Source organism: Myiozetetes cayanensis, unplaced genomic scaffold (assembly GCF_022539395.1).
Source record: "Myiozetetes cayanensis isolate MyiCay16 unplaced genomic scaffold, myiCay2020 scf3, whole genome shotgun sequence".
NCBI lineage: Eukaryota > Metazoa > Chordata > Aves > Passeriformes > Tyrannidae > Myiozetetes > Myiozetetes cayanensis.
In genome coordinates, this window is record NW_026087521.1 from 47,124,947 (window position 1) to 47,138,103 (window position 13,157).

Sequence of the window (13,157 nt, forward strand, 5' to 3'; positions counted from 1 at the left end):
CAAACAGAAAAGCAACTTGGAAGGACTTTTTTTCCTGAAAACAGTTCTCAGATCAGATTGAGATTCAGATGAGGAGCTGTCATTAAGACATACCTTCTTCTGCAATATATAATTAACTCCACAAGCACTGATAATAAAGACCAACAAGATCCCTCAGCATAACAAAAGCTCATGTATCAGCGAGAAGGTATTTCTAAATATTTTTATTTTTGTTGATCTCATTTGTCTAAGATGGTTGTCCAGATGAGAGATCTACCTGCAAAAAAAAATCTGAAACTCTTATTATGTAGTAGATGAGTTTGTTTGGACTTTATATCCCTGTTCTTCTGTCCTTATAGGACAAATGCAATTCTCAGAGACACAGTGCCTCCCCCTTTCTTCACAGGGACTCAAAGTTTATCTAGGAAATGAAGGAGCAAGCAAGATGGTGTGTTTGTTAGGAATAGCTAACAGACGGAAATAAATGTGAACATGAGTATTCTGGTCTCTACATCAAAGAATATTCTTGGCTGCCTTTCAGAGTGAATAACAAAATTTTATGGAGCCATTTTGTTCTCAGAATACATTTATTCTCAGAATACAGTGGCATACACTGAGTCATATACGGAATTTATGAGTCTTAGTGCAATCCCCTTTGTTCTCTGCAAAGGCTGATAAAGATAAAAGTAATTTGAATAACCAAAAGCAGAGGAGGCACACAGAGATTAGGAAAATTAAGAGTATTTTTTCAGTATTTCCTGTAAATCAAATTTACCTGTTTCAAGCAAAATGCGTACTACCTCCACCTTTCCAAATAGGGCTGCTTCATGTAGTGCACTCCCTTTTTCTGTCTAGAAAAAGAAATATTGTGACATTTAAAATGCAAATTAAAATACCAATGAATCTTTTTGTAAAGAATACATTATGAAAAGAAGTATTTCATTATTTTTCCTCTCTATTTTACTTACACATAGAAAACACTGAATGGGCAAGAACAATTATTACCATTTTTTATTTTTATTCAAGATAACAACATAAATGTTGTCAGTTCGACTATAAAATTAATAACTATGTCAGAAAATATAGTAGGAATGCAATACAATTCCTATAACAGGCAGTGAAAATCTAGTCAATACCATCAGTATCATCAATGTATCAGCTGCTCAGCAAAGTCAGACAGTTTACATGTGGATATCTACAATTAGATACTTCAATGTGAAACTGAATCACACCCTAGAAGGTCAATTTAGTTGCATGGTGAGAGATGCCCCAGGATATCCCACCTGGGCGACAGCTGATGATCCAGTTGATGCTCACATTTGATCTGCCTCACATCTGCCTCATACAGATGTTCGGCATACCCTAAGGCACCTCCAGCAGCATTAGATGACTATGTTTGTAACATTTAAATTCTACCTTAGATGTCTGTGAACTTAATTTTGCAGATTTCTTTGACCCAAAAAAGAGCAGACTTTTGCTCAAATAAAATTTACAGTATTGAAAAACAAGCTGCCTCTCTTAACAAGCTACTTTATCCTGCTGACTGTAACTGAAAACTCTGAACAGCACACCTTTCCATACAAGAGCATTAGCACTAGCTAAAGCACTACTAAATCTCACTAAATATCTGGCTTATCTCCTTTTTTGATCATAAATTAGATTTTGAGATTTATTTACGGGCAAATGTTAAAGGTTTTACTCCTTGAATTTGGTTTTTCTATATTTTATCCAAATGCACCCTTGTAATACTTGCTATGGTGGAAAGACTTTAAAGGCACACACACACATACACACAAAAAACCCCAACTCTGAAAGAATACAGTGATTCATTATTAATTACTTGTGTCAGAATGCATCTGAATTACAGCAGTGACAGGATAAAATGAAGTAATCAGAGATCCTGAGATAAGGTGTGAGCACACTGTAAGTGTATAAATGCCCTACCAATTGAGCCCAAAAAGTCTTTCAATGTCCATAATAGGAACTTTCACTTTTTATCTTTCTTCATACTTAGTACATGGACATATAAAGTAGAGGATGTCCAGTGATATCTACATCCCGTGCATCAGGTTTACTGACAGTATAACACAGGAGAAGGAAGTCAGTGGAGAATGAACATATGAAACACATCTCTCAAAACAATTTCTAATCTTTCCGTTTTCAGAAGCAGTCCAGATGAACATTTACAGGCTTATTCTGAACAAGAAGACTAAATATTCAGATATACTGAGGATAAAGGATTTTGAGGTACCCTTTTACAAAAGTATCCTTTACAACAGTATCCTTTACTGAGGTAAAGGATTTTGAAACTGTCTCTAAATATTCAGTATATCTGAATATTTAGAGACAGTTTCAAAATCCTTTTCTCAAACAATATCTACAGGATATTTCCATTACTGCAATTGACCTCAACATAGGCTAACTGCAAAGACAGTGCAATCACAAAGGTACAGAGACTTCAGTGTAGCTCAGAGATTTCTGAGAATAATAATTCTCAGAAAAGTCACTGAACTAAATAGTTCCAATTACAGAGAGAGGCTTGACATCAGCAATCTTGAAAAAGACTTTGACACAGCCTATTATTCTCTATGTGTCATACAGCATTTCCTATGGATCAGTCACTTGAATAAACATGAATCAGTCACATGAATAAACCTCAAGACTATTGGCTGGACCTGGTACTATTTACAGAGTTCCCTGTCATCAAGGAGCAGTGTTGACAACAGGTCAAGAGAGGAGACCTTCCCTCCTGTTCAGCACTGGTGAGTCCACATCTGAAATACTCTGTCCAGTTCCAGGCACGCCAGTACCAGATGGATATGAAGCTACTAGAGGCAGTCACTAAAATGATTTAGAGATCGGAACATCTCTTCTAGGAGGAACTGGGACTGTTTAGCCTAGTCAAACAAAGGCTTATGGAGGACCTTGTCAATGTGTACAAATATCTGCAGGGAGGGAGCCAGGCTTGGGAATGTCCAGTGACAGAAGAGATAATGTGGAAAAACTGACACACAGTAGGTTCTGTTTGAACACAAGGAAATATGTTTTTGCTGTGCAGGTGACTGAATGCTGGTACAGGTTGTCCAGGAAGGCTGTAGAGTTTCAGTCCTTGGAGATACTCAAAAGTTGCTTGGACGTGGTCCTGGGCAACTTATTCCATGGGATTCTGCTTGAACAGGGTGGGTTGGACCAGAAGGCTTCCAGAGTTCCCTTCCAACCTCAAACATCATGTGATTCTGCCAGAGATAATGTATACACCAACAATGAAATCCACAGAGGTTCAACTGTTACGGGAGGCCTAAGCATTAAATTTTAGTTCTGTGAGAATGAACTGCAGAGATGGAAACCAGCCACACCTTGACTAAAATCGCAGAGGTCATTCTGTACTAATAAGGAATGTTTTCAATGGAAAAAGTGGGCATGCTTTAGTAACAACAGCTATCTAGAATCCATTGCTGTAGCATGGTCTGAGACTGAGAAAGATCAATGTTCTGGCATACTAAATTACCAGCTTTGAGGATGACGAAGAGGATCTATACTTAGACTACTCAGTTAAAGGGTGGAAAAGATCCTGATATGATAATTGTTACTGGCAGCAGTCCTTTCTAAATCAAAATTCCCCACTGGAGGAAAGGTAAGCAATATTTTCCTTAATGAAAGCATACATCTCATAAGAAATGGAATGAAAACAAACATGAGAAGAGGAAACTTCCTGTAGATGTCTAAGGCAAACAAATCTAAATTGAAGGCCAAAAGACAGCTCTGTAACAGTGAACCGAAAGCTCTGCTGTGCACAAAGGAGTACCAAACCTTAAGCCACCTCTACATATGTAATTCATAGTGTTGGGAGAGGAATTCAAAGCCAAGTGCCAGTTTTTTTCCTTATATACTTTCTTGCTTCTTGGTCTATTCTACCGTGATATTTCCTGTCATATCTGAACACGACCCTGAAATGCTTTACAGGCATTCTGCATTGCTCTGCATTCTGGAGCAGCCTATGCCTCACAATTCTGAGCTTTCAGACAAGGCTAATGAATGTCATATCCCAGAAATGAGATACATATTACAGTCTACTCAAAAGAGGAATTTAAAAGGCACACCATATAAGTAGTGCAATGATCTGTATGCTTTAAAGGTGATTCTCTAAACAAGAGGGGAAATATTACTGTGAAACTGAACTAAAATCAGTCTGAGAATATGGAGTTTGAAAATACACTTGTAAGATGCAGATGTGTAATCCTGCATAAGATGTCACAAAGATGAATGTTGACATAAATCTCTAAAGCCCTAGGCAGGATTTCACGGTAATAGTGAATAAGTAACAAGTGAATCAGATCCCTCGACCCAAAAACTATCCAGAAGGTAGAAATGTCCTTGTTACCAGAGAGTTCAGTTACCAAACTCTGTTTTAACATAGAGAAAATGCTGAGCCTCAGGATGAACAGGGCCAAGAGAAATTCTGAGGACTGGCTGAGTAGATACACCTCTCTTTGTAAATGTACACGTGGCTTACTACTTGGAGGTAGAAGTAAGTTCTAGAGGAGTGTTCTCTTCTTGTGCAACAGAGCATGTTACACAAACCACAAGAATTAAAAGATATAGTTGCAAATAACTTCTACATATTATTTAAGATGTGATAGAACTTTTAAGTATATCTTTTTCGCTTACAATGGCATTCTAGTGCACTAATACACTCCTCTTGTCTACACTACAGCAAACGAGCTTAAGATTTATGGACAATATTCACTGCTTTACTTCCTGAAGCTTTCATTGGCTTGGATCTTATGTTTCTGGCAAAGTGAACACTACTATTATATTTGTAAATTCTTTCCCATTGATACTTAATACAAAAAATGCTGGCATTTTTCCATGAATACAGTGAGCTAAAGTCTGCTTGAGTTTGCATGAATGGCTTACATATTGATTCCCTGCCATAAATTTTCTGTATATGAAATACAGAGAACTAGAGCACAAAGTGTGCTAAGCATATAACAAAACAGTACCTGCCCCAAATAGCTTACAGCCAAATACAGATGCAATGTCACAGCTGGACAAACAAAGCAAGCAAGGATAGAAGGACACTGTCAGTAGAAACACCAGGATACACAAATCAATGCAGTTTGCAGGCTCACACAGAAGCATCAAGGGTTTTAATAACAGGTCAATTATTTTTTTTAAATCATGCAAATATGCAAGAGCTTTTAATTAAGCCACTTGTTTCATTCTTATTTATAGGCAGTTTACTATAGTTTTTATATTGATTTCAGGCAGAACCTGAAAGACAGAATGGTGGCTTTGCAAACTGATTCACAGAATATCCTCCGTACGCAGTGACATCAGAAAGGAAGGGGCACAGCTTTTTGCAGGAGAACTACAGTGATAAACAGTGGAAATTACCATCCTTATTGTAACAGACAGGGAATGCAAAAAGGGATAGATGAAAGTTGGATAAGCAGAAGGGGCCAAGTTTTTAAGGTATTTACAATTATTAAACTACTGTTTGCATGAAACAGACTGAAACTGTGCAGTATCTTATTTTATTGAGGGCCCAAAATCTATCACTCACCCAAAACCTGTGTATTTTTCATATGTTTCAATTTAAATGAAAACTTCAAAACATGAAGAAATGAAAGAGATTTGCCCAATTCTAAAAAATTTCTGAATGAAGGATATTGGATAGACCTGGGAAGTGAATGTGTGATTAATTAATTCAAAAATTAAATGCTGCCTTTTATTAGCCCAAGTATTTGTTAATATTAAAAGTGCTCAGAGAGTACAGAAGAGAAAGATAAGATGGCTACAGTAAACTTTCCATTTAAACAGATGTATCTACAATTACAGAATGACAGGAGACAGGCTACTTCTATAATCATCTCTCAACATTATGAGAGCTCTTTAATAAACTGAATTTACTTAACATGTATGAACTGTGTACAGTTTTATTTACCACATAAGATCTTACTTTGTGTATTGTTCTTTCCCAACAAGTGATGCAGATCAATTTAATTAATAAAAACATCGAGTTCAGTTTTAAGTAACAGGTTGACTGCATGTTCTACTCATTTTAATTAGCTGCCAGTAATCATCAACAGAATTTTTCAGAGACTACAGAAGTAATAAGTCAACAATATGTACAGAGCCAAATTGCCAATATACTAAAATGTTGAATGAAAAGGAACATATTGATAGAGAATATGTATACTGGTGAGAAAATAAATAAGTGATATTTCCTTATGGCAAGGAGGACAACACAGAAGAAACAAGACAACCTAGTGCAAAAAATAAAATACAATAAAATAAAATAAAATAACCACCCTGACTCTGAATAACTATAGAAAAAAACCCAAGACTATAAATTACTTAAAAACAATTAGAATGAAAATAGATTAAAAACCAAGTGGAGGTGCCAAACATAATACCATTAGTAAAAGAATCTCTCGTTTCTTAAAAGAAAATTGTAAAAAAATATTGCAGCCACTGTATTTTTTAAAGGCCAGTGAAAAATTTTTGGTATAACTATAGATAAAAATGGCTTAGGAGAATCCACAGTAGTGCTAAAAGTATCTAGATTACATAAGAGGAAGAACACATTTCATAAAAGCATTGTGTAATATTTTGCCCTCATGTAACCATCAGTCTGTAAGTTACCATGACAGAGACTATTTTTCTTCAATTATTCTGTCTTAACTATCAATTCAGGCATCAGTTTCTGACTTTTTCCTCATTCATTTGCTAGAGGTAGAAGAGAATTATACATTCAGAGACATGCATTTGAGAGTTCTGTTATGTGTTGGTGTAGCACTGAACTTTTCTAACTTACTGAAGATGTAGTAAAAGATTAAAAAAAGAGCTGCTTGTATTAACCTTTGCAAGTGTATCTCTTTCTAATAAAGAGAATCAAAATCAAATTAAATTGAAATCATAGTGGTAGGCAAATACTCAAGTAAGTAAATCATAGCAAAGTGTTTCACTTTAAAATAGTTTGAAGCAAGTAAAAATGCTAACTCAAAACATACTAGAGATAATAAAAGTATTAAAACAATTTTACCACATTTTATTCTCAGGGCACTTAAGAATATCCATTTTTAATCTTAAAATATCCTAATATTTTATGTTTTGCTTTGTGCTTTGGGTTTTTTTTATTTTTTTAATCTATTTTTGCTTCCCCAGTTCACATTCTTTTTCTTAAAAGTTGAAAACAGAGCCTTGATGGAAGAATTCAGAAATGAAAATACATGGAATCCAGGTGCAATCTTTCTATATAAAAGGGAATTTTATGTACAAAGGTGTTTGATTAACTGCACATAAAGCCTAAAATGGGTATAAATTTAGTCAAAGTTTAGGCAAAGTTCCCAAGATTTATTAAGTGGTAGAGAATGCCTGGATGTGACTCTAAACTAGATGCATTATGTTTGGTTAGTTGGTTTATCTGAAAACAGATATAAACCTGAAACAACCTTAATTCGAAGTGTATTTTATATATATATATATATATATATATATACACACACAGCAAGAAAGCTACTTTAAATCTGAAGATAAAATACACTTTAAACACAAATATAGTGCCGTCAATTAAATCAAGAGAAATCATGTGATTTAGGCAACGCTTCACAAATAACAGAATCTGGTCCTCTGTTCTTAAAAGGCTTGGACACTTTCCAGTACAAAGAATTGAACATAAAATTTACTGCTGCTGTACCTTGTATCTGTTCCAAACTATTCCTATTTTATTTAAAGTTCCCCTTTTATGTTATTATAAGTTACTGTGCATAGAACTAGATGCACCAAGCATCTAACAGCTTGGAGTCAGTAGCTGAAAGAATAGTAGAATATAGAATTATAGAAATATATAAAATATAGAATTTTCTTTCAGATTTAGACAACAAGTTAGAAATGCAGAAAATAAAAATGGTTATTACCTCATAACTCTGGGTTTAGCATGGAATAACCTTAGGAAAATGAATTATCAGTCAAACACTGTTTCAGATTGCTATGACCACAAAAGGCCATAGCTCTAGCAAATCAGTTTGGTATCATTATAGCCACTATTGTAGAAAATATAGTTAAATACACCTACATGAACAGTTGATATGATTTGTGTATCTACATATCTCAAGACAATATAAAAATATGCACTCAGCTTTGAAGGCATGCATCTTTCTTGAGTTACCCCTTTGAACACACCATTTGCAATGTAAAAAATAAATCTGTGTTATATTTCACCTTGTAGCATTTCTAACGAAGTAAATGCAAGTGTATTTTAAAGAAAAAATTATACAGGAAAGGAAGGAAGGAAGAAGGGAAGAAAGAAATTACACACTAACTTGGCAGCTGACATCCATTCCAGCCTCCAGAAGCACCTGTACGACAGCTTTGTGGCCATTACGTGCAGCAAGATGCAAAGGAGTGTGTTTTCTTGTATTACAGTTCATCAGGTTTGGATATGCTTTAATGATCATTTTTACAACACGCAGACGTCCATAAAGTGCTGCGAGATCCAGAGGTGTTTCCAGTTTGTTGTTCCTTATTGTAGGGTCTGTCAGCTCTTCCAACAGAACAGCAACAACTTCTGAATGACCATACTGAGCTGCACAATGCAGTGCTGTTTCATTTTCATTGTTCTGTTGAAACAAAATAAAAGCTTCAGAAATTCATGTTTAATCACACAACAGAACTGTTCAGCTTCTATAAATTGCCTCCATGAGATCACCACAGAAGCAAGGTTTCTAATATAATGTATGGTAATGTATGTTAAATGCTTCAAAATTACTCCACTAAAATTTTACTAATAATACATTATTACTTCAGCTTTGTGGCTCTCAAGCAGATCCCTACGTGTCCACATTGCTCCCAATCCATTTTTAACAACATGCCACCAAAGACCTTGTAGGCTCATGATATGCTAAAATCTGTAACTCCCCTTGATTCAACTGTTCCTGAAATCATAGTTGAGTCCTTCTCTTCAAAACACTGACACTGAATTCTCTCTTCTCATTTTTGCTGGTTTTGTACCATAGCAGTTTGTTATTGGAGAAGTGAAATTATGGAGAAAAACTGTGCAATGAAGATGTATTGTGCACAAGGTTAGTTTCATGAATCACTATAAAAAGTTACAATCAAGACAACAATTAAAGTTTGGAAGAAGACAAACCAGCAACTGTAGAAAGACTTAACAAATCACTTAAGCAGTTAAGTCTTCTCAAGGCTCCAGGGAGAGATATATGTGTACTTTTTAGGGCATATGAGTATATGTATGCTGTGGACTGAATAGGTTTTTCTTTATAAAGCAATGTCTCCCAAGTCTTTCCCAAAACACTATTCAATAAACTTAATAATAAATATTGAGAATAAGCAATACCTTCTTTATTTGTTTTCTTCCAGTTCTGTCTGTATACTTGCAATCCCAAAGAGATAAATAACTTCAGGCAAAGAGGAAGGAAATAATCTATATAGCTCCCTGGATTCTATATGCCATCTATATTATTAATATATCATACATAATCTCTATAAAGTCTTAAAATAGACTAGACCCTATAAATTTTTGAAGTATGTAAACTGAATGCCTCTTCTAATATATGATTTATAAAATGATATGACAGTTTACAAAATGTGAAAGTATAAAGCCAATAAGGTAATGTGTCATATAAAGAAATAAAAAATTAATGTAAATTCAGAAAAGATACTAAAGAAGGGTAGAAAGGTAATTCTAAAGAAAGGAGAAGTGATAAATCTGAATCTATAGTTCTATTTCTCAAGGAAACAACTGAAGAAAGTTCAGGGGACAGAGAACTGAAAATAGAAGAATAAAAAGTGTCTTTTTGAAAGACAGAAACAGTGAGAGATTCAGAGAAATGAGGCTTTGGACTCTTTGGACTCTTACTCATAAGCTAGTGAGCAAAAGAATATCCATGCTGCACAGTACTAACTAGAAAGATGGAAAGGGGAAAAACTTTTCTTTTTGGTTATGGTGTTTCTAATTCTATAACCAAGAACTTAGTTCTTGAGTTTGGGGTTTTAACAACATTGCTGTCGTTTTCATCTCTTCTTGTAATTTAAAATGAGTCAGATGAACTTGGGAAACAGAAGAGACAGATCAAGACATTCAGGTAAATCAATGTTGCAGTTAAACTCTTCTGGCGTCTGCACCACCACACAAAATCCAAGAGACTGGAATGTGTTTCCTGCTAAACTGCAAGACATAGGCTGGAGAAAAGCCAGGCAAAAAGTGAGAAGCTTCCACTGGCAGACACAGCTTGATGATTACTAAGTATTTGAATCATTGTGCATTATTCAGATCACCATGTGCTCTTTCTTATTACATAGACCATAAATTCAGATTAAATGATACACCATCACAATACTACATGGCTGCAAATGATCTATCAACCACCTGTGGTAAGCTTCTTGTGCTCCAGTGACTTCTAATGTCTCCTTTATACAGGACTGGGTAAAGCAATTTTCTTATGTACAGTGGTATACCCACAATCACAGGCACAGTTTATTGAAATTTATTTTTATATTTTCAATATTTCATGGACAGATAGAGGAATAGGCAATTGCAGCCTAATTTTGTATACAATTAAGTATGAAAAACAGATAATTGCACATAAAATGGCCAATTATGGTAATTTGTGCCTACATTTACTCTATATATCCAATGGAAATAGTAACATAAAGAAATTGGATGTATAACTATATTTACATTCTGGAAGGTGAATAGCAAAATACATGTTTACAATTGTAACTATCTGTCCAATATCTGTTCATGTTTGAATTTTTTTCAAGAATTTATGGATATTACTTAAAGTATTTGGAATCTTATGCCAATGATCTAATGTTGTAGCTTAAAAGTATTCTGATTAAATTTTTAAAGAGATATAAAAATTAAATTTGCTATGACCCTTTTCTCAAAATGTGGTGATAGACAGATATAGACACATAGAGACCAAACAGTCCAAATCATGCTGCTGAACAGCCAACTGAAATTTGCTCCCTCTAAATAAAGACTATCCAGCTGAATTTTCATGCAAGGGCATATTTAAAGAAAAGTATATTTTAAAACAGCATGGTGCATAGCTGTAAAAAATGTTATTATTTTCAAACATGCATTGTTGAACATTTATCTATAGTCTGTATTTGCCAAATTAAACCTACATTTCAGTTAATGACCAACTGGTAAAATTATAAAGAACTAGGTATAAGAGAAATAAAGCAGAAGAATCCAACTTGGGCAAACGTGATAAATTACCTACGTATATGCAGTCAGAACAGGCACTATTGTGTCATCAGAGCTGAGAGGTATTGCCTAATTAGAACTCTAATACAACATCCTTCCCTCTTCAAAATGTAAATTAATCAATTCAGGTATAAAAGACAGAATGATTTTTAACTTTCAAAGAGTAAATTAAAACTTATTTAACTGCCCTCTAAATTTACCTGCTTTGACAATTTAGTACTACTTATATAAAAGAAATCACCTTAGAACCATGAGGTTTTTTGAGGAGGGAGAAGAGAGGTTTTCTGTAGGTTTTGACAGAGTCTGACATCTTCAAATTTAGGAAAGGAGGAAATGCCTATCAGAGAGACACAGTTGGTTCAGCATTCCCAGAGAGACCCCTAAGATAGTTTCTTCCAGTCCAGGAAATAGAGCCTCCACTATCTTCCTCTTCTCACCCCTCATGGAAAGATGGCCATGAATGTCTGTTAGTCTTATGAGTTTCCTCCTTAAGAAATTTGTTTAAAGAAGACATACAGTAAGAATAATAACTGGAAAAAACCTCTAACATGTGAAGATATTTAATAATTGAAATTATGTGATTTCCCTGCTCTCACAAATGCTATTAGTTCTGACAGGTCTTTGGTATGGTCAAAGCTAACTCAGGTGTAACTCTCTTGATCTGTAGTAGTAGTAGTTAGGTAGTTTGTCTTAGTATTTCTAAAGTAACACAATATTTTGAAGCAATATGTGAAAGATGTGAAAAAATATTCTTGAAGAAACTACTAATAATTTAGTACTACTGCCTATATTCTCAGTCCCAAGTGTAAACAATTGTTCCTGGAGTACAGAAAGTTTTTGTGTTAACAGTCATTGCAGTGAGCAGCTAACCTGCTATACAATGTCTAAATGCAAGTTACCATTCTGTAATTAGAGCTTCAAATCTGATATCCAAGGGCTAAATAATACATCTAGTGCTAAAGAAGAAGATTAGAATTCTTGTAGGAATTTCAGATGCTTCATTACATGTTAGAAACTATAAGATAGACCCTACAAATGAGTGATTCTAAAAACAGGAAAGTCAAGAAATCAAAACCAAATGAAGACATACAAAATGTAAGATAAAAAGAGTAGATTACGCAAACACAGTATAAAACAGAAGTCTCTAATATTCATAATTAATAATATTTTAACCAAGCAGTTACTCCTCTGGCCCAATGGACCTCTTTAAGAAATAAGAAAACCATCCTGTGATTCAGCTTTTAATCTTTTTTTAATTTTCCTCTTCATTATTTGTTACATGGCTCTCTTTGTGGGCATGATCTTGACATTTTGTAGCCCTTCTCTGAATCTATTCCCTTCCTCACACAGCCAGAACTCGTGTCTATATGGCTGCAAACTGAATTGTGCCTTCACAGCACTGGATCTCATCAGTATTGCAGGCTGTACTAACATCATTTAGCTACTACGAATGCACGCCACTGCCAAATGTGCAACGTATCTTGAGGTCTATTCATTAGAGGACAGATCAGTAAACACGTTCTAGAGACAGTTATTGTAGCTTGGCAGTCTAATGGTGAAGAAGTACAGGACATATCAAGAGAATGAATGGCTATCATGAATATTATATAGGCCCTTGTGAAGCTTCTATTAAGCCATGAGTAAATTTAGGACTTGTGTTGCATAGTTCTGTAGTCCGGTATTTTTGTCGAGAAAGTTTTAAAGCTCCTAAAGTCCATGCAAGTACTGTACAACCAATAATGACTTATGTGGTGGATTACCAGACCTTTCCAAAGAATGCTCACCTTCTTTATTATCAATGCATTTTGATGATGAACTTGAAAAGGAAGACTTCCTAAATCATGGAGCCATTTCTTTGTCACATAAGCCCAATGGCAAGTAACCAAATGAGACATTTGTTATGAAAATCTTTTCCTATTTTCTCAGTTATGAAACAAGC

The 13,157-nt window shown here is 34.8% G+C and overlaps 1 protein-coding gene across 4 annotated transcripts in view; it reads right to left on the bottom strand.

The window, feature by feature from the left end:
- ANKS1B (ankyrin repeat and sterile alpha motif domain containing 1B) overlaps positions 1–13,157 on the bottom strand; it is a 420,494-nt gene that overhangs the window by 353,773 nt on the left and 53,564 nt on the right. For all 4 annotated transcript variants that reach the window (XM_050323424.1, XM_050323422.1, XM_050323423.1 and 1 more), the window contains exons 4-5: positions 8,307–8,603; positions 755–830 (exon numbers count right to left, since the gene is read on the bottom strand). In XM_050323424.1, the coding sequence (XP_050179381.1) occupies positions 755–830; positions 8,307–8,603 (373 nt within the window). The remainder of the gene's footprint in view (positions 1–754; positions 831–8,306; positions 8,604–13,157) is intronic.